The sequence below is a fragment of the Adiantum capillus-veneris genome, chromosome 22, assembly GCF_014529385.1.
Source record: "Adiantum capillus-veneris isolate H3 chromosome 22, ASM1452938v2, whole genome shotgun sequence".
NCBI classification, from domain to species: domain Eukaryota; kingdom Viridiplantae; phylum Streptophyta; class Polypodiopsida; order Polypodiales; family Pteridaceae; genus Adiantum; species Adiantum capillus-veneris.
This window is the reverse complement of record NC_140952.1, coordinates 147,685,168-147,707,722: the sequence shown is the minus strand read 5'-3', so window position 1 is coordinate 147,707,722 and position 22,555 is coordinate 147,685,168. Positions and strand designations below refer to the sequence as shown.

The 22,555-nt window shown below is 43.7% G+C and overlaps 1 protein-coding gene across 2 annotated transcripts in view; it reads right to left on the bottom strand.

Annotated features, from left to right (window-relative positions):
- LOC147430401 (SKP1-like protein 21) overlaps positions 1 to 22,555 on the bottom strand; it is a 102,974-nt gene that overhangs the window by 32,869 nt on the left and 47,550 nt on the right. Inside the window, exons 2-7 of one of the 2 annotated variants that reach the window (XR_015185786.1) lie at positions 17,322 to 17,600; positions 16,320 to 16,511; positions 16,077 to 16,187; positions 15,918 to 15,993; positions 14,300 to 14,412; positions 13,447 to 13,529 (exon numbers count right to left, since the gene is read on the bottom strand). Coding sequence is in view for 1 of the 2 variants with exons in the window: in XM_086494864.1 (XP_086350990.1) it covers positions 13,447 to 13,529; positions 14,300 to 14,412; positions 15,918 to 15,993; positions 16,077 to 16,187; positions 16,320 to 16,511; positions 17,322 to 17,570 (824 nt within the window). In the remaining variant the exon portion in view is untranslated. Of the gene's footprint in view, positions 1 to 13,446; positions 13,530 to 14,299; positions 14,413 to 15,917; positions 15,994 to 16,076; positions 16,188 to 16,319; positions 16,512 to 17,321; positions 17,608 to 22,555 lie in introns of both variants that reach the window. The other variant, XM_086494864.1, reaches the window with a different exon arrangement.

The following is a 22,555-nucleotide window of genomic DNA, read 5'->3' as shown; positions in this document are numbered from 1 at the left end:
AGAACACCAAGAAACTGCACCACCGGCAATGGCAAATACATATCCACTGATAGATTTCCTGGTATCCATGTCACCTGCCATGTCTGTATCACAATATCCATGCAACTTTAAGTCACTTTTGCCATAACAGATACACTTTGATTGTGTACCTTTCAAATATCTCAGAATGCATTTGACAGCTTCCCAATGCGCTTTGCCAGGATTCGACATGTATTGACTAAACTGCATAAGCAATGTCGGGACGAGTGGCAACCATAGCATACATAAGAGAACCACAAGCTAATGCATAAGGGATTCCCTTCATTGTTTTCAATGTTACCTCATCCTTTGGGCAATCTGCTTTGCTAAGCTTAGTGTATGGAGGTAAAGGTACTCCAAGAGGCTTAGCATCAGCCATATTAAACCTATCAAGTACTTTTGCAATGTACCTTTCTTGAGATAAAACAGCAATTTCAGCTTTCTATCTCTTTTAATACGCATGCCCAAAATATGCTCTGCATCACCCAAATCCTTCATAGCAAATGTTGAATTTAGCTTACGTTTCAGAGCATCAAGACTAGTCTTATGTTTCCTGGCAAGCAGCATGTCATCAACATAGAGAACAAGTATGATGGGACTACCATCTTCATCCCTTTTCGTATACAAACAATGATCTGCATGGCTGCGTTTAAAGCCTTGAGACAGCATAAAAGTGTCAAACTTCTTATACCACTGCCGTGATGATTGTCTCAACCATACAAAGCCCTTTTCAGTTTGCATACAAGTTCCTCACGTGTAGGAACTACAAAACCTTCCGGTTGTTTCATGTATATGTCCTCTTCAATGTCACCGTGCAAAACAGCTGTCTTTATATCCATTTGATTCAATTCCAAATCAAGCACCGCAACGAGAACAAAAAGGACACGTAAAGTTGTAAGCTTTACAACGGGAGAAAAGATTTCTTGAAAATCAATTCCTTCTTTCTATGCATATCCTTTTGCAACCAATCTTGCCTTGTACTTGGGTTTTTCATCCACAATCTTAATCTTGTATACCCATTTGTTAGGAAGAGCCTTTCTCCCTTTAGACAATGGCACAAGATCCCAAGTATCATTTGCATACAAGGATTTCATTTCCTCTTGCATTGCAAGCTCCCACTTACTGCTTGACTCACATGTCTTTGCCTCTTTATACGTAAGAGGCTCTCCCTCATCTGTCAACATAACATGATGCAAAGAGGGCTCAAAGCGCTGTCTCAACCTTCTGACACGAGTAGACCTGCGTACCCAATGATCTACATTCTCAGGCACAGGTTCTACATCAGGAGGCAACTCATTTCAGCATGCTCATGCTGCTGAAAATCATTTTCAGCCATGACAGGTGGCTGTCCATCCTCATTTGGAGCATCTAAATCATGTCCTACCTCTTCTGGCTCAACGTTAACCGGCTGATTATCAATTTCAGCTTGCGGTAATGCATCCTGAGGCTCCTTTTCAACATCAATAGGTGGCAAGAGAGGCTGAAATTTGACCGATTTCTTGTAAATTTCAGAAGATGTAGCATTTTTCAGCAATTTAGCCTCATTGAACACTACATCTCGGCTGCGTACTACCCTCTTAAACTGAGGCAACCATATCTTGTAGCCCATTTCACCCTCCTCCCCATAACCTAGGAAGAGTCCTTGGATGGACTTGGCATCTAGCTTTGTCCTCAAGTCATTACGAACATGGACAAAAGCCTCGCAGCCAAACACTCTCAAATGATCATAAGAGGCAGGTTTGCCAGACCAAACCTCCTCTGGAATGTCATTTTTCAGTGTACTGTTAGGAGAGCGATTGCGTACATGAACTGGAGTTTTCAAAGCCTCTCCTCAAAACCCATGAGGGAGATTAGCAGTGGACAACATGCAACACACTCTCTCACATAAAGTACGGTTATACCTCTCAGCCACACCATTAGAAGATGGATTATAAGGGGCTGTCAACTCCCTTTTAATCCCATATTCTTCGCAATAACCCTGAAATTCAGCAGACGTGTACTCTCCCCCATTGTCACATCTCAGACATTTAAGCTTACTACCCTTTTGTGTGGTCACAAAAGCATGAAACCTCTTAAATGCATTAAATGTCTCACTCTTATTCTTTAACAAATATGCCCAGCCTTTCCTACTGCAATCATCAATGAATGTAACAAAGTATAATGCACCACCAAAAGACTTAACAGGCATTGTACATACATCGGAGTGAATTAAATCAAGAGCATTAGCTTTGCACGAGACACCAGAATAATAAGAAGAATTCTTTTGTTTACCATACAAACAGTCATTACAGAAATCTAACTTGGTGCCCTTTACATCAACCCTCTTCAAAGAGGAGAACACATCAAGTCCCTTCTGGCTCATATGGCAAGTCTTTTGTGCCACAACTCCAAATGAGAAGCAACTTCAGCCACTGCAAGAAACTTGCCAGGCAAAGCTTTGCCATGTAAATAGTACAATGTACCACTCTTGCATCCCTTGACAATGAGCATTGATACCTTAAGCAACTTCCATGAACCCCCAGCAAAAATGGTTGTATAACCCTGTGCATCCATCTGGCCAACAGACAATAGACTCTTCTTGATGCCTGGCACATACCTGACATTTTTAAGCATAAACTCTTGGCCATTGTTTAATACCAAGCGCACAGTGCCCATTCCTTCAATGTCACAAGCATGGTTATCCCAAGGTAAACCTTGCCATACTTGCCTGCATGATAAGAAGCAAAACACTCCACAAATGGAGTCACATGAAATGAGGCACCTGAGTCTACTATCCAAGACTGTGTAAGGCCATCATTTGCACTTAGCAATGCATCAATGACATCTCTACGTGAGATAAGCATGTCTTCTGCATTTGCTACAACAAAATCTGAGGGGCATGAAGCTGCAACCAAGATCTCTTCACTGTCGGATAACTCTGTGATAACCACACTAGAGGATACATTGACAGTTTCCGAATCCTTGGAGGAGGTACCTGCTGATTTTTCCCCTTTCTTATCCTCTGTCTTCTTCTTCTCCTGTGATTCCTTCTTTCTTTCCTGCTCTTTCTTGAAATACCTGCAATCTGGCTTCTTATGGCCTTTTCTGCCACACTGATAACAAGTCACATCCTTATCCCTAGACTTGCTTTTGCTCCTGTTTTGAGTCTTGGTACCTGTATTTTGCTTTTGACTTCTGCCTCTCGCATTGTAAGCAGAACTACCACCTTCCCCACCACTAGACTTGCGTCTAATTTTCTCATTTAAGATGGAGCCTCGCACTCCATCATATGTGAGGTTGGGGCTATTACTCAAAGAAACCACAAGCGTTTCCCAAGAGTCTGGCAAAGTCATCAACAAAAATATGGCTTTCAACTTGTCATCAAAAGGTTGAAGCCCACTATCCTGTAGCTGACTCATAACACCGGTGAAAGCACTTAAGTGCTCAGAAGCCGACTTGGCTTCGTCAAGCATCATGTTCACCAGTTTGCGCATCCAATGCACCTAATTCAAGGGCGTGGCATCCTCATAAGTGGCCTTCAACTTATGCCAAATTGCATGTGCACTGTCCAAGCCCTTTATGTCCACCAGAATGTCATCGGTCACAGCCATTTTGATGTAGGCCTTTGCCCTCTTGTTGAGCTTGGCCCAATCCTCATCCGGCATATCCTCAGGCTTTACAGCCAAAAGGGCGTCCTCACAATCCTTGAGGAACAAAATCCCCTGCATCCTGTCCTGCCATAGGTCGAAACCTGTACCGTCAAATCGCTTGATTTCCATCAAGCTCTTGGCATCAGACGACGAGGAAGCAGAGGCCGTTTGCACGGATAAAAATACAGCAGAAAGTGTCTACACAAAATTTGAAAAATTTCCAGTGATCACAATGTACCGCACGTTGCATACAATGTGCTGAAAATTTCAGCAATTAACAAGTATCCCCAATGCGTACTTGCATAAACCCACAAAAGGCGTACATAAACCTCAATTTGTGTACATAAACACGGTCCAATTCTGAATTTTCTGCAAATTTACTGTTTTGGCGCATCAATTTGCATCAAATGGACCTGTTTTGAGTGGGAAAAGCAAGGGACATTCATGGGAATCGATTTAGAACACCTGCGTTTTGCTGTTTTGACCTGTAATTTTCTGGTTTTTACCTGTTTGACCTAATTTCAGCCTGTTTTAGGCTGTTTTGGGAACCCAAATCACCCTAGGTGACACCGGAAGCAAGGGGCTTCACGATGAAAGCGGAAATTTGACGCGAGAGAAGCCTTTTGCCTCCTGTCCAGCCACCTGCGCAAAGCTTCTGAAACCCTAATCTGGCTCTGATACCAGTTGATGAGCGCGCGGCGGTGTGTGCAAGTGATAGAGCACGCGAAGATATGCAGGCCTTGAGGCTTGAAGCGGAGGCACTGTGCTGCAGAAGAGAAGCGCTAGCAGAACGAAGAGGGAGAGAGAGGGAGCTCACGTTTTTGGGGAAAACTCAATAAGTGAGTTTTGGGTTTTCCCACTTTTATTATAAGTGACCTTTAAAAAATGTGTACAGGTTCAAAAATGTACAAAAAGGGGTTATTTAACCCAACAAAACTTACGCACGCTAGTGCAAGCACAGGAATGAGATGGGGTCCTTAGAACAACAGTAACCCTAAGGCCTGAATTTTTTTTACAGCCTTAGGATAAGTCAATTAAATTATTTTAAATTGTCTATGCTGGACCAAATGGTCGGACAAGTGCGAACATGTAATGCCAGAGCACTGCTGGTACGGCATTGCGCTGGGAACCAACTAACATTTTCATGGTTGCATCTATGTGTGCAGTTGTGCACTTACTTGCACATTTCATTAATTAGCATAGGACTTTTAAAGTCAAAAGTTGAATGGTTTTTAAATTATTAAGTAAGTGTGCCAAGTGGCACACTTACCCATGCAATCTCTCTCTCTCTCTCTCTCTCTCTCTCTCTCTCTCTCTCTCTCTCTCTCTCTCTCTCTCTCTCTCTCTCGCGTCCCCTCTTCTGGCTGGCTATATGAGAGCATCCCCTCTCCCTCTTGCGAGGTTGGCAGTGCACTACCCTCCCTAAGTTGAACATCCTCTACTCAGTGAAGCTCTCCATTGAAGCTTGAGAGCAGCACCTTGTGGTGTATGTGGAGCCCTCTGAGCACCGATCACCTAGAACAAGGCCTCTCATGGTTGTAGGCAACTGTGGGAGAAGTTTCATCGCGTAAAGTAGTGGAAAACTCTCTTTCTCCCTCGTCTAGCTACTGCAAATTCTCTGTTTTCAGTCCCTAATCACCTGTATTAGGGTGAATTTCAGCAAAGTCTTAATAGAATCTTAATCCTCTCTACCTACTCTACACATACACAAAATTTGGAGCGTTTCCATCGTGGAAAAGACCTCCATTTCGACATTGGAACGCGCTCAGGTAACTATTTCTGGTTATATGCAGAAAATTACAGCAAGCGTGTGTGCGTGCGTTTTGCATGTTTCTTTCGTGGGTTGACTGCAGGAATGATTATATCCGAAGGGACACAGTTAGCGGAAGATAGACTTTTATGTATGAGAGCTTCCGATGAGTTTTGTGTAAGGTAGACTCTCGCCAACGAGGGCTTCCCAATATCTCACAGAAGAGGAAAGATCCTTAGTAGTCAAAGAGCAGTTCTTCTACTCTCTCAGTCAGAAGTAGAAAAAGCACAAGAAAGAATAGAGGACTGGCTTTTGCCCCGTTCGTGTGCTTGGAAAGATTCTCCCTTAGTAATAAAGATATTCCCTTTATGGGGGGGACCAACCCATCTTTTGGTCCCCAATGATGTGTCAAGCTTCCTCTCTTTCTGTCCAAAGTCTCTTCACTATATAAATTGCATTTAACAGTCAATTTTCGCTTCCGTATTTTTGTGACACCAAAGCCGATCTATCCTTGCAGAAACGCTAGCTTCATACTGAGTTGCAAAAACGCTAGGTCATGCAGTGGGGGTGCTGCTGAGAAGGTGTCTGTTGAGCGGTGCTCCTACTGCCTCTTTTGCCAGAAAGTGCCAGTGCTAGGTTTCTATGTAACAAACTTAGTAAAATTGCCCTACCTACTTTCAAACAGAAGTCACTTAAAAATAATAAGTAAAAAATGTCAAAAATAGGAAAAATAGGTCTATGCACTGTAAAAATGCTCCCGATGGGTTCAAACTGAAATCTGATGGTCATGCTATGTGCAACCGGAGGATATGCATCTAATCTAAGTGTCTGGACATGCACGGTCTGCGAACAGCTCACAAAAGTGCCAAATCACTTCCTATTCTAGACTGACTTGATTGAATTGAATCCTTGTCATGCTGTAGCAAAAACGCTAGCTTGATGCTAAGTTGCAAAAACGCTAGGTCATGCAGTCGGGGGTCCTGCTGAGAAGGTGCCTGTTGAGAAGTGCTCCTGCTGCCTCTTCTGCCAGAAAGTGCTAGCGCTAGGTTTCTATATATACAAACTTAGCAAAATTGCCCTACCTACTTTTCAACAAGAGTAACTTAAAAATAATAAGTGAAAAATGTCAAAAATACGGAAAATAGGTCTATGCACTGTGAAAATGCTCTTGATGGGTTCTGACTAAAACCTAATGATCATGCTATGTGCAACCGGAGGATATGCATCTAATCTAAGTGTCTGGACATGCACGGTCTGCGAAGAGACTCACAAAAGTGCCAGATCACTTCCTATTCTAGATTGACTTGACTGAACTGAACTCTTGTCATGATGTAGCTTGTCCATGGACACACAGGGTTGGATGTGTCCGTGACATCACCCCAGCGTTTTCAGCCTATTACCTCCAAAAATTTCATTCATCAAAGTTTCTACCTTTCAACATCCAGACCAGCCAAGCATTAGTGGATTTCAGCCCTAAAGACCAGCGTTTTCAGATTCCAGCCGTCATCACCAGCATTTCAGTTTTCAGCCCTCGGCAATAGCAAATCAACCCACAGCTTCGTCGTCGTCGTCATCGTCGTCCTCGTTGTCAAAGTACCAAGCATCTCAAGCAATACCCATTAGCACCTCATTGGTACCCATTAGCATTTCCAGGCCGGTCATAGTTGCATACCCTCTCTTGCACAGTACATTCAGTCGGCATATAGGCATTCAAGCGTGAGAACCACCTCTTATGTGCTCACTTAATTATAAGTGGATTTTGGCATTATTTCCTCAATCGTGGGGTTGGAGAAATGCCTGCTCGACCCAGCCTTTTGAGGCTATATAGGCAGCCCTATGGGGGCACTAGGAGGAGAAGAGGAAGCAAAAGAAGAAGTACCTGCAGCATCAGTACTCGCCGTATCAGCACCCCAGCGTTTTCAGCCTCCTCACCCCAACGTTTTCAGCCTATTACCTCCAGAAATTTCACCCATCAGCGTTTCTACCTTTTAGCATCCAGATCAGCCAAGCGTTAATGGATTTCAGCCCTGAAGACCAGCCGTTTCAGATTCCAGCCGTCATCACCAGCATTTCAGTTTTCAGCCCTCGGCGATAGCAAATCAACCCACAGCTTCGTCGTCGTCGTCGTCGTCATCGTTATCTTTGTCGCAGTACCAAGCATCTCCAGCAGTACCCATTAGCACCTCACCAGGACCGCAGCACAAGTACCCCTCATCGTCGTCGTCGATGCACTACCCCAGCATCTAGCACCCCTTGCGTTTTGGCTTGGCTCCTACCTAGCTCAACGTAGGGATCATCACGACCTCCGTGTCCTTAGCACCAGAGTACCTTCAATACCCAGCAATACCCACGGTATCAAGCACCAAGTACCTGCAGTACCTAGCACTTAGCCTCTAAAGTACCAAGCATCCACCGCCGTACCCCTCAGCACCCACAGCAATACCCTTCAGTATCTCAGCAGTACCAAGCATCTGCATCAAGTTCCCGTCAGCATTCATCATTTAGCATCATTGTATCAGCATTTTGTGCAAGAAATAAAGCAAGTACTTGCTCTGGCAACACAGCAAGGGGGTCCGTGAGGATGGTTGGACCCTACATGCCATGTCGTCTCTCTTTTCTCTCTCTTTGCCTCACTCTCTCCTTTATTGTTTTCAAGTCAATTTCTCTTTCAAGTGAAGGAAAGTAACCTTATGTTTGTGCGGAGTACTAGTTCCGAGTAACACCTGACATTTGTATCAAAGCTTTGTGCATGTTTCAGCTTCGCGTACTCAAGGGAAGAACCCCAAGTATCCCAAGGACACCAAGGACCCAAAGAACCAAGCAAAATCAAGAACGCAAGCCAAACAAAGAACCCAAGAGAACCTCTCCCAGTTTTCCTTTCCTGAAAGAATCTTCGTGTCCCGATCCCAGACTTGTTAGCCACTTCCACCCTTAGTCCATCGCGCATTGGGCGCGCTCCCGTCTTCACCGCTATGTCTGAAAACGAAGATCGACATCAGATACACGAAAATCCAAATCTTGAGTGCCACGATCTACTTGCCTCCTATGCGGATATTGAAGGAGTTGGAGAAGGATCCCTAACCCTCTTCTGCATTCATATTAGCATATAGCGTGCATTTACTTACGTCGGCCAACAACCATTGGAAATACCTATGAGCACCCTTACCTTTCAGCTTCACCTACAGGCAGAGTCAGCACCTAGGCTGGTATTCTGCGACAGTAGTAAGGCTACCTAGTAACTCGGTTGGTTGGTGTTCACATCGCAACAATACCTACATCCGCAGTATCCACCAGTTTGGAGGTGTTTTCATAGGCTCATGCATCCACAAGCATCAGAAGCATTCAGCATCAGAAGTACACGAAGCATCCAAGGTAGAACTGCGACAGTTGTGCCTCACCTTTAACAAGGGGGGGATGTCACGTGCGCACTACACTTGCAGCACGTGGACAAGCTTCTGCTACAGTCTAGAGTCAGTCTTCGCTTAGGACCTAGCCTGGCACCCTCTAGCAGGACTTGCATGTCTAGGCCCATCATGTTGAGAAGAATTATTTGTTTATGATGAAAACTTCTTTGTGTCATTCATGCATTGAAGCATTGAAAGCATTTCATTTATGGGCCTGAATTCATCGCTCGCCCAAATCACCATACACTTGAGTGGCTTCAATCTATGCCTAGTACACATTGGAGTGATAGACAAGCACGATAGCCTCAATTTTTTTAGCAATTTGGTGGTATGATTTGAGTACCTGCAAAAGCTAATCTTGTTGCTAATGCATTGAGTAGGAAAGGGCAGATTCTCTCATTAGAAACACATTCTTTTCTCTCTATTCAAGGTGTTGATTTTGATGATCTCAAACATAATTACGTAGATTCAAATTTTGAAAAGCATTAGTTACAGGCACATAATGCACCAAGTCCGTGCAATTATGTCATCCGTGATGATTGGCTTTTCTTTAGAAACTGTTTGTGTGTTGTCTCCTCACAAAGCACCAATTTTGAATGACACACATGATGCATTAACGGGTGATCACAGAGGTATAAATGCTACATTAGAAAAGATTCAACAATTTTCTATTGGCTAAAGATGCGTAAGGATGTGTATAACTATGTTACTAAGCGTGATGTATGTCAAAAAGCTAAAGTCCCTCATGGTAAGAAAGAAGGGCTACTCATGTCTTTGCCTCTTCCTGAAGGATCCTTTGAGGATATAAGTATGGATTTTGTAACTAATTTACCTCCTTCCTCATCTGCACGGAACACGCAATCTCTTACTATCGTTGCATGTTAACTAATCTCTTACTATTTTGCATGTTAATCCCTTGCAAGGCCAATGTTATTGCACAAGATGTTGCATAATTGTTTATAAAGCATTGGTGTCAATTGGTATTGATTGTCTAGTCTCTCTAAATCAATTGTGACGGATCATGATACCAAGTTCACATCCCAATTTTGGGTGCTTTGTTTGGAACTTTTGGCACTCAATTAAATTTCTCTTCTGCATTTCATCCACAATCTGATGGGCAAACTCAAATATACAACCAATTGACATTTGATGTTCTCAAAGCATATGTTCATGATAAACAATCTAAGTGAGAACAATATTTGTCGTTAGTTCAAGCTGTCCTAAATGATTCGTTTTCTAGTGCAATCGGTCGTACTCCATATAAGGCAGCTTTTAGCCGACTATTTCAATCTTTGTTGACTAGGTCTATTACTAAAGTTCATGATGCTCATTCTGTTAGTCAAACCTATACGGAGATACTCGAGAGTGTTAAGCTTCGGCTTAGCAAGGCTTGAGAGTCCTATTCAAGGCATGTTAATAATAAGCATCGATAGGATCTCTCATTCAAGGAAGGTGACTAAGTTGGTAAAAGGTGTCCTTAAAATTCATTTTGTATATATGGCATCGTCATAAAGGTAAATGATATTTCCATGCAATTCCGTTTACCAAATTCTTGGACAATGCATAATGTTTTCCATGTTTCTTGGCTTAAACTTTTTCAGGGTGATTTTTCAAGGAGCATTTCACGAGGAGCAACCGGAGATAATTGACGAAGCCCAAGTTATGAAGCTGTAATAGATCCTTTTGCATCGATTCAAGCAGGAACAAAGAAAAGAGCTAGGCAATACTTCCTGAAGTTCAAGGATCGAGGGACACATGAAGCTACTTGAGTGGACGAGGAATTTTTCATCAACTATCCAGATTTGCTAGCCTCATACAAGGAGACCATGCAGCTCGATACCCGTACCTCATCTTAACAAGGAGGGGATGTCACATGCACATGGCTCTGTGTACCACATGGGCATGCTTCATCGACTTCCAAAGCCAATTCTGTACATATCCCTAGATAGAGTGTCTAGAATCCTAGGAAAATTAGTATCGGCAATTTTGTGAGCCTGCTTGCAGGACCTCCATGTCCAGACGAGCCCATTAGATTAAGTTTTTCAGTTTTGGAACCCTCTTGCATAAGTGGTTTGTACACGCATTTTGACAGATGTTATTATACTTCACTGGACATTTGACATGACGTGCATGTAGGTCTAGGTTAGAGGAACATGTCGGCCCAATTCTTTCGTCAAGTGGTTCACAGAACATTGAGTTACCATTGGAAAACTCCCATGTGCGCACATTTGCACATTTTCTTGACCTGACACGATTTTTTCGACTTGGCACTAAAAATCCCCTATAAAAGAAGCATCAACCGTAGTGTTTTTTTCATCAGATCAATCAGCACTACATCAGCCCTAGCGTTTTGTATCTACAACCCTTGGCGTTTTGGTCTTCCATCGCGAGCACGAGCCGGATCAGCCCAATAACCCCAGCGTTTTCAGTTGTTTGTCCGTTCCCTTGCCGGAAAAGTGTTGGATCCGCTAACGCTAATCTCCCTGCAACAGACCGAACCTTCAGCAGCCCGTTGAGTCTCTTCTCGGCCATTTTCTCGGCACATCAAGTGCTCCCATCGCTGTCCAGCATCTGCTCCATCATCAGCTGCGTTTTCAGCCATGCTTAACGCGTCAAATCGGTTGCATTTTTGCAGGCTGTCTTTAGCCCTTCATTCTCACATCGGGAGCGCAAATCAGCCCTAGATCTACCCCTTGGTGTCCATCAGCAACCCCTCATCTAGACGGAGCCAAAGGTGCATCAAATCAGCCCGGAGGTGCTTTCTGAAGAGTTACAGCGACGACATTCCCCCTTCGAGTCAATAGTGTCTACATTTGAGGTATTGCATGTGTGCACATTCCATTTACGCAATCAAAAGCAAATACCACATCGGCAACGGTGTGGGGGGCCCTTGAGAGGGTTGGTTGACCCCATCGCATCTCTCTCTCTCTCTCTCTCTCTCTCTCTCTCTCTCTCTCTCTCTCTCTCTCTCTCTCTCTCTCTCTCTCTCTCTCTCTCAGGAACCATCATTCATGCTAAGTAGCACAAATTCAGGTAAGGAAAGAAGTAAAGATTTGCGGAAGTATATAGTCTAGATCTTGTCAACCATTTCAATTATGGTGCACCTGACAACGAGCTATGGCAGTCATAGTTACCTGGAACGGGAACTGGGAACAGGAACGGGAGGGTCCGGAACGGGACGGGAACGGGGAGGAGGGGGGGGGGGGCCGGAACGGTCCACTAAAGTAAGGCTTGAATTACCTCCATTCAGCTTAGTCCCAAATAAACTCCTAAACAACCCCAAAACTGCCCCCTAACCTGCCCTCAAACTGCACCAAATATGTTCCCCAAACAGCCCCAAATCTGCCCCAAAAAGCTCACTTTTTTGCCCCCCAAGTGCCTACTTTGGTCCGTTGCGCCCCGCGTTTCGCCATTCCGTCTCATGTTCCGCCTCATTCCCCCCATTCCGAAACACCATTCCGTGTACCGGAACGGCGTTTCGTTCCCATCTCCGTTTCGGGAACAGGACTCGTGCGGAACGCTGTTTCGGAACGTTTGGGTTGTGTTCCCCCCGTTCCCTGTTACACTGACGGCAGTGGCAGCAGCAATGAGTGATGATGACAAATGTAAAGTATATGGGTGATTCTCATCCTTTGTTCGAAGGGAGGGATTTTTAGTATGTGTGATACCATGATCCGCTCAGATAATTTGTAGCATGTGTGGCATTAGTCTATGGGACTACCAATTTCTGTGGCTTTCATTAGCATGTGCGGCAAAGCCTATGTGGCAATGACCTCTATGCAGTTGTTCATTAGTCCAAATCCCAAGGGGAGGTTTATTGGGCATGTGGTCTACCAGCTTGTGTGACTTTCATTAGCATGTGCGGTAGAGCCTATGTGGCACTGATCTCTATGCAGTTGTTCATTAGTCCAAATCCCAAGGGGAGGTTTATTGGGCATCTAGTCTTTGGCCCCAACTGTGACGTGCACCACCCCTTGTCCAATCACACCCTGTGTGGCATAAACCATGTGATGCTCCATGTGATAGCATGTGTAGCTTTCCACCTACGATTGTGATGTATATGGTGAGGTTTCACCCCATTATGTAGCCAAGATGTCAACCTCTATGAAGCCTATATAAGAGGCATGTAATCTCTCTTTTCTAATGCATACTTAAGAGTACTTTTAGAGTTTACATGTCTCTCTACTCTCTTTGATTACACACACACACACACATACCATGAATGCTACACTCACTAATCCTCCCTAGCCCTACATACCAAAGTCGAACTTATTCTCTGCCATTTGCAATAAGTATTTATGCATTCTTAATTTCATTGAAATATAAATGAAGTAATCAGAAAGACAAGAAAGAAATGGGATACAGACTGCTTACAAATATACCTAGACGAATCCAAGATAAGCCCAGATTCACCCTTGAAGGAAAGTGCAAGGTATAGACTCATGGTAGTCACCCACAAGACAATATAACCATCAGCTCCATCATGCATAGTATTGACTAAATACCACGACATCCCCACTAACGTCGTCAGTGCCCAATAGTGCGTGTAGAACTAGGTACTAACATATGCTCCCCAGCACAACACACACCACACGCGCACACACATGAGCATACATCAACACAAAGTTCAGCGTACGGAGTATACCTGTCCAACTCCTCCTTCATTAGTGGATCCAAGCCATCATCTCCATCAAGCTCCGCATCGAACGTAAAGGTCTCATCTGACTCCTGAAAAAGCACACCACATCGAATATAAAGGCATCATCTGACTTCTGAAAAGACACAACACATAAACACGTTCTGCCAGAAACAAGTCATTCATGATAATAAAAATGTTTTCCAATCAAGGCTCTTGAATGAAAAAAAATTGAGCAATTGCTCTCCCTTTCCATGTGAGCTAAGCTTTTTAAGGTGCATAAACAAAATGTGGTATGCCAGTACCAGTCTTCTCAAAATACTACGTACTACTCACTGAAGAAAACGTGAAAAACAAGTACAAGTTCCACTTTAAATCAGAAGTATGAGGGAAGGATAACAAACTTTCAGCTGCATTCACAGGCTGAGGAGGACAAAGAATGGACAATTTCTTTAAGCCTTCTTCTGACTCACAATAAGAGCACATACAAATACACCTATGAAAGAACAAATGTTTGTGATATCTACATGTAAGAAGAAGCCTTTGCCTTCAAAATATAGGGGCTTCCCCATCTAGTTGAGTCTACAAATCTCCAGACTATGTCATTGAAAAGTTTGTAGGCAACTGCAGCAACTGCTGTTACATGCCTCTGCTCTGTAGATGTTAATTTTTAAATCCCTGCCGTCACCTTGCAACCTGGTCTAACATCAAGTCGCAAAGAGTTGGCATTTTACTGAGGGCCTTGTTTTAGTCGAAGTACCAGTTCGAACATAAGAAAAATCCAGCACTGCAGTGTTATCTGTTATCACGAGCCATGCGCATAACTACAATCTCTACTTTTCAACAAAAGACGAGTGCTCACCAGATCCATCCTACTACTTGAGGCACTCTCAGACAGTTCACCCTTTGAGAGTTCCTTCTTCTTTCTATGATTGCGCTTTTTTTTGCATCGTCCAACCTTCCCACTTTTGGTCTCTACACTCATAAACCAACAACAATTATGCTAGACAACAATGAGCATTGCACAACACCATATACTAAAAGACAATCTTTAGAATGTGAATTTATCACTGATGCACAATCCAAATGTCCATATTAGCTCACACACAAAAACAAGCACAAAAAATAACAGTGAGTAGCACCCACAAAATTACGCTAGACAACAATGAGCATTGCACAACACCATATACTAAAAGAGCATTTTCAATAAGTGAATTTATCACTGATGCACAATCCAAATGTACACAAAAACACGCACAAAATAATAGCAGTGAGTAACATCCACAAGAAAACTCGCCTTGTAGCCTTGAAAATGGAAACTTTGGTAAAAACCATTTAACTAAACACATTGCACCAAGCTATGCTACTTGTAAACCCCTGCTCAATGAATCTTTCCTCAGTCCACTCCAAATGCTAAAGGCTAGGGCCTTCCCTTTGTCCCCTGCAATCAAATGCCTTCAACGAAACCCAGTAGAGAAGACAATGTCCACAGATAGTGACGAATTTAAAGGCTCTTTTGAATGTGTCACTCTTCCATCAAAACCAAGGGTCCATCCTTACCATTGTAATCAAGCTCATCAACAAGAACAGAGCCCTTAGTGTTTTTTACTTATGGGAACATGTCAAAAATGCATTAGCAAACATCAATGGAAGAGGATGTATGGACTAACAAGAAAGCGTAGGAATCTGAGATATGGCCCATAGAGGCATTGCATCCTTCCAACAAGCTGCTATAAGAACTAACGACTAACGAGGAAATGAGTCGTGACTAGATAGTTTCATTCTTCTGAGGTATAAATAAACCCCCAGTTCTAGAGTCTTGAATAAAAACCAATTCACCCTTACATGCTAAACGCTGTTGAGATACAGCGGAACAAGTGGTGACAAGGTAACGAGAGAGAGAGAGAGAGAGAGAGAGAGAGAGAGAGAGAGGCGCAAGCCCTGGGTCCCAAGGGGGGCGACCCCCACATGGTGGGCCTTGGACGCAGTAGATTGATTTTCCACTGTGACACGGCTCCCTTATTACAACCTTGGACACTCCAAGCGAGAAATGAATAGCAACACACGAACAAAATCTGCAAATAACTGAACTTGACGAGAGAGAGAGAGAGAGAGAGAGAGAGAGAGAGAGAGAGAGAGAGAGAGTTGACATGTGAAGTTTTCGTCCGAGTTACGACCCTATCAACTACCTCATTTTTGTGCTAATTAATGCTTCTTTTAGTGCTAGGCTTCATTATGGCTGAGTCTGCCCTTGGTCTCCGGAGTCATGACAGAAACTCAATACGCTGAACTTTGTGTTGATGTATGCTCATGTGTGTGTGTGTGTGGTGTTAGCTCGAGAGGTAATTGGAAATGCTAATTCTGAGCTTTAAAGAACCATGAACATGCATATGTAGCACACAAACAAGAACAAAAAAGTAAAACTGAAGCGCTTATTGCATAAAAAGATCAACATACACGTTTAAGTGCCAAAAAATTACCCTCTCCTTCACCGTTGATAAACGACAATAATTCTTCCAAAGGACGCTCATCCTGAACTTCTGCTTGAGTAATGCTCTGTTCGTGCAAACAGCACAATGGATGAGAAACATTTCTTCCAAAATTGAGTTCTAGAGCAGAAAGCGGTATTATCAAACCACCTTAAGCTTCTCCCTCTCCTGCAATTCTCTCCTTTTCTTTGCATAAAGACGATTCAGTAATCTAATCCGTGGATCATCTGTTGTATTTTTTAATGGTTCAAGCTTCTCCTCCTATTCATATAAGAAAGTTGACACTGTTTAACACACAAAAACAACTAACAAAACAAGACAAAGCAAAACAAAACCAAATAAAAAGGAAAAATCAGACCTTAATAGCTGAGAGAACCTAAAAATAAAACTCACTTCTGTGAGATCATCAGGCAAATGGAAAGTTTCTCGGATCTCCTCTGGAGTCTTCCCCTCTATCATACGTGCCAGGGCTCTACTTGTCAAATCCACCAATGCCTTCATTTGCAGGCTATCTGCTGCTGCAGTTAATTCACACAACCTTTTTGTATCCAGCCTAATAAATTTCTCGTCAAAAAGCTTGCGTTCCTGCAAGAAAGGATACAAATACTTAGAGTCTCAAAACAAGGAGAAAAGAATAACAAGAAAACATGTAGACTCAAGCCTGCTATGACCACGTTGATTCAATAATTGGTATCGAGCCTTACATTATTTACAGTCTCAAAGCAAGGAGGGAGAAAGTCAGAAGAAAAAAACTTCAAAGAAAAGATTAACAAGACAACATGCATAAAAACCATTTGCAAACCCAAGCCTTTTATGACTTGAGGTGATTCATTAATTTGTACAACCCTACTATGATTGAATTATCAAAAGGAGAGGGGAATCAAATAATTTGCAACTTCAGAAATACAAGACTCTGCTACCTCTTAAACAACTAGGAAACCTCAATGACAATGATTAAGCAAACATTCCTGAAGCCTCTAGGACAGCTACACTCATTACCCTCGAAGATGCATACAGCTTCAAGACAAAAAAGACACTAGAATATCCAAAACTAAAACAGAGGTGATTGCAAAGGTGTAGCTTACATCAGACCATTACATTTGGGATTCCAGAGAAAAATATATGCTACCTAGAATATAATTTTTTTAATTAAAAAAAATCCAAAGACAATCATAATGCAAAATGACTTGAACCTGTAATTAAAATTTAAGGAAATAGTAATAAGACTACTTGAAATAAACCACGTCTACAAACTAGACAGCGGACAGGACAACAAAGGGAAAAAACATAGTAAAAAGAATAGAAACGTAAAAGCAAACAATACAAGAACTGCAGAAACCAGGTAAGATTCTAAAAACTATTTAATAAGACAGAAAGACACCATGTGAAAGTAACCTTATTGGACCTTCCTGGTAGCTGATGGAATCTGCAATACTCCAAAATGGACTTCAGAACACTGAGTGAGACTTGTGAAGGAAGTACGATAGGCAATTTTCTGGATGATCCTTTTCCTTTTTGGTACGCCTCCTTGCAGATGTATGGACACATCATGGCTACTTCTTGTTCAACTTCTTCTTGTAGGCCCTCTGCCGTCTCGAGCCAGATAAGTGACTTCGGCGGTTGGATTAGAGTTCCAGGTACCATGCTTTTAGATGCTTTTACAAGGCTTTCCTCCTACAATCTAGAAACGTACTTTTAAAATCAGCAAAGAGTGTGAATAAGTCATCAAAAAAAATCAGCGCTGCCAATCTTCAAGAACAACCTCTACAACCTCAAGAGAACATCAAACAGATCATAAAAATGCTCATCCATGAATTGCCACCAAAAAAACAGAGGTTCATGGTCAACCTATACCCTCTCATGGCTTAAAGAAAGATGTCCCCTCATATGCACATGCGTGCACGCGCACTCACACAAGACAAGCTCTCCTTGGGCCAGCAAGCTCTCCTTTTTTTTGCTGGGGGTGCGGGGGTGGTGGGGGCGGAGGGGGGGGGCGCTTTATGCATTGACATGCATACACTCATGTCACCCCATGACATAAAAATGAGGAAAGGCCAAATTGTGACAGTTCTATGGTTAGGGTATATGCATTGAGGTCATAGATACAATTGGTCATTGCATTTGTTTGGCCAGTCACACTCTCTCTCTATCTCAGCAGGTAGTCCATGCCAATCTCTTCGTGAAATCCGTAATCCTTTTATATTGCCTACTGACTTTCTCTCTCTAAATTTTTCCTCCACTCTAGATAGAGCTGAATTCTTTCTTTCTTCTCTTGACAGATTCTCTCTCTAGAATCTTCTGATTTCCCTCTGAAAATCTACATAATTTTCTCGCTAAAACAGAGCTTCTCTCTCTTTAAAACTGAATTTAAATCTCTTGTGGCTGTTTATAGAATAAAAAGCTATTTCGTGCGATTATGACGGAAACGTGAGTGAGCCATTCATGGCACAATTAGTAGGTTAACTACAAGAGATTAGAGAGAGAGAGAGATTAACACTAATGGAAGTAGAAAACCATAAGTAGATTGATTAATAAATTAATATGCAATGATGGATACAAAGTAGGCTAATGATGGTAGTGAGTGAGAGGATACAAAGTGTGTAGTTTGGCTTCTTTATAGGGTTGAGAGAGGGCATCTGATGACCTAATCAATGATGTCAAGTATGTAGGCTTCCGAAGTAGAGGGGGTTCTCACTTGTGGTGGTGTGGATGTGTCACACACCCCAACAAGCCTCCCCATGTGTGATATAGTAGCAACCAAAAAGTACAAAGCTGTCCTCCCCAGAGAATTGTCAACATAGTAGCACCCAAAAGTACAAAGCTGTCCTCCCAAGAGAATTGTCAACTGGGTGCAGGACTAAAAGTCAAAACATCCACCCCAGAGAATTGTCAATTGGGTGTAGGATCAAAGTGTGCACCTCCCCTAGAGAATGGTAGGCAACTAGGTGGTAGGCCAAATCAAAATACAAATGGGGCTTTTGACAAAGGTGAAGTCCTGCTGCAAATTGTCAAAGTTTGCCGATGTTGGCTGTAAATTGTCGTCGTCGTTGATGCTCCTCCCCTTCAAATGAATCCTCAAAATCTTGAAAGCAAATGCCGATGTCGGCATGGGATGTGTGTCACAGTTTAATGCAAATGTGAGTGAGGATGGTCTTACCCAATGTCGGGCAGTGTCTGATCCCGTACAAATCTTGTTCTTATGAAGCCAAGTGGTTGTGCTTTGTGTCCATGCAAATGTGTATGCAAGTGGCCGTGCAAATGTGAAGACAAATTTGTGTATGCTATTGGTGCTTTGCGGGTTTTTACAGTCTTGAAATTAGGTATTTCATACACATCAATTTGGGCACTTGAGCTTATGTGGCAGCTCATGGAGCTTGATGACCAAGGTTGGTGGCCGAAAGGGATTGTCTTGATGTACAGGCCCGTGGTAAGAGGGTTCATGCCAGGGCCCTTGAGGTATTCTCCCCTCAACATGGGAAAGACCTCCAACAGACCTACCGAGCACTTAAGATATTGGCACCGTGAGAAAAGGCTCTTGAATGGATGGGGCTCAAAGATTTGTGGCAAGGCCTTTTTGAGGGACCAACTGTGGAAAACAATCCTTAGCAAGGAATCTAGTCTGTGTGCTCTTGCAGCATGGGAATGGCCCTTTGGGGTGGAACCAATCAGTTGCTCATAGACGACGAAGAGAACGTCGATGGCAAGTTGTGTGGTGAGCTGCAGCAAGAACGAGGGTTGCCAGTGCCATCTTGGCAAGGTTTTGTGCAGTAAACGGCGCAGTCCAGAAGACAACGAGCATGATCATGAGCCGCCAGATGATGCCAAGAGGTGGTCGGGGCATGGTCAAAGACAAGCGTAAGCTAAAATGGCCTTTGTTGAAGAATCTTTCGCTCGCAAGGCAAAGAGTTGGCATGACGGTTATGTCGATTGGCTTGGTGCTCACTGTGCTGGATTCAGAACAGTGGTCACACCTAGAAATCTTGCCAAAAGAATCGGCCTAGCCTTGACTTCGGCACCTTTTAAGATCACACACCCTAAGAGTAGAGAGCTAGTCAATTGACCACTAGATCCACATGTGAGGAGGCTCCAAAAATAGCATGATAATTCAAGTTCACAATGCAATAGACCATTATGCTATATGCTGATGACATTTTACTGATTTCAGAGTCACCAGAGGGCCTGCAGAGCCATCTGAGAGCTTTGGATGAGTTTTGTACAGACAAGGGACTCACAGTGAATCTTGGAAAAATCAAGATCATGATCTTCCACACCTCCAAAGCAGTTCAACGAGCACCCACATTTATAGAAATAAGAGGACCAGTAGAGGTGGTCACTCATACATCTACCTGGGAGTCACATTCACCAACAAACAGGGGCCCTTCTCCATGGTACAGGCTACCACTAATAGACTCACCAAAGGATATGCAGCACTCCCCATGCTCAAGCAAAGATGCCATCAGGCACACTTTCAAGAGCCCCACACGAAGGGGTAGTTATTCAACACGTTAGTCACTCCAACCCTGATGTATGCAGTTGCAGTGTGGGCACCCAAATCGACAGATAGCCAATGGGCACGGATTGAGAGACCACAGATTTATATGATTTATCGGTTGTTTAGAGGCACGCACATAGTGCCGTCGGACATCATCAAGGCAGAGCTTGCCACCCCCCCCCATGGTAATGGAGGCACTCTTCTAGATAGTCTGCTTCATCCAGAGAGTGCGAGAGCTCTCGACCAACAGACTCCCACGACGAGCATTTGAGTCAGCTATACAGATATCAGAGACCAAATACAATAGAGCATGGTACACACAGATCAGAGCATGGTTCGGAGCACACGGCCTTGACCAGGAGAGTTTGCCACCTTTCCAGTACGAACCCGACTCCCCCCAGCTTCATCTCTTACGTAGTGAGAGAAACATAGTGATCCAACACGATCTATGGCACCTCTATATCAGACAAACTTGGATCACATCCCCCCTACGACGGAAGATGTCACACTACAGAGACCATTTTCTTACCATATTGGAGAACGGGTTCATACAACGACCACGCTATATGGACACCTACATGCCACACAACTCACGACTGGCAATTGGTCAGCTAAAAGTGTCATCACACAGACTAGAGATTGAGGTGGGGCGAGCTCATGACATTCCCATGGAGGAGAGAGAGTGTGTAGAGTATGCAGAGACGAAGTGGAGAGCGAGGAGCATTTTGTTTGCAGATGCATAGCTTATGCGGATATCAGAGGCCGATACGAGCCCCTATTCAGAGGGCAGCCTACCTTCTGAGCTATCATGCACTCTTTAAATCAGAGATACAGAGCCACAGGGACACACTTCTGTAGCCACCTACAGAGACCCTTTGGGGGGCGGGGGGGAGACAGTCACAACTTACAGAATTCTTTCAGAGAGCTACATTCCTTCCACTCCCGGACCCACCGAGGGGGGTGACCCTTCAGCAGGCTGAGGCGAGGCGAGCCCGACGACGCCCACAGGCTACTAAAGGCTAGGCCCCACGACTCCACCGCAGACAAATCGAAGAGATCCGGACCCCAGCACATCGAGCTGTCGAGGAGAGGAGTGAAACCGGCCCGTAGGGCGCTAGGCTTTGGCTTTCACTCGAAATTCTTTACTTTAGACTTTAGGACACAAAGGAACTTCACGAATAAGCCTGTGACTGGAATTCAACACTTCAAGAGAAACCACGGGCTGGCAGCTAGAGCGCTACCAAGCAGACAACGACACCCTATTGGCCCCAAAGACTGGCACCCCTTTCGGTATTTTTTTTTTCTTATTATACTTGAGAAAAACCTGTAAACTTCTACAAGCTATCCCACTTTTATCGGGCTGAAATTCCTCTACTCCAGCCCGAATTCAGCAACATAACCACAGTAGAAGTCTCCACGAACAAAATCCAAGGCAAACATAGACTTTCCACGCACTTTAGAGCTCTTTGCAAAACCTGCCAAGAAATTGCAGCTCGCTGAATTCTCTGTTTTGCGCTCCGATCCGCATGCCGATCACTTTTCTGGGTAGCCCTTGAGCTCTCGCACCTGTAGAGTCACTTGCCCCTTGAATTAAACGAAATTCCTTGTGGGAAATCTCTCTAAATTGTCTTGTACAAGCACCCAATGCTTTCCCGAGGCTCCCCTTGCAAATAAACGATCCGAACGCTGGCACCGAACCCTCACCAAGCTGTCCAAACCTGTCCATGGCTACAATTGCAAGTTTTTGACCCAATTTTGCCAACATAACAACGCAAAAATCCCTGTAGGTCAAAAGTACACGTCAAGGACACTTTCCCTTGCGATATAGAAGCTTTCCAATGAGCTGCACGTCAATTTCAGCATGCTGTAAGTTTCTGTTTTGCCACTGTTAGGAGCCTACTGCCCTATACACGCATCCCAAGGCCTTTCCGAAGCTCCCCTGGCGATTCCCTGCAGTTTAGGTGCGAAACCCTAAACCTGCAGAAAAACACAGCAGGCTGTAATCCTCTGTTTTGGACCGTTTCGAGCGGAGCGAGCACGCCTATGCGTGTCTCGAGTGCTCCTGCACGCAATGGGACAGTTCCCCTATAAATCGGACAAGTTTTCACGCGAGAAACCCTCCGTTTTTGCATTCCTT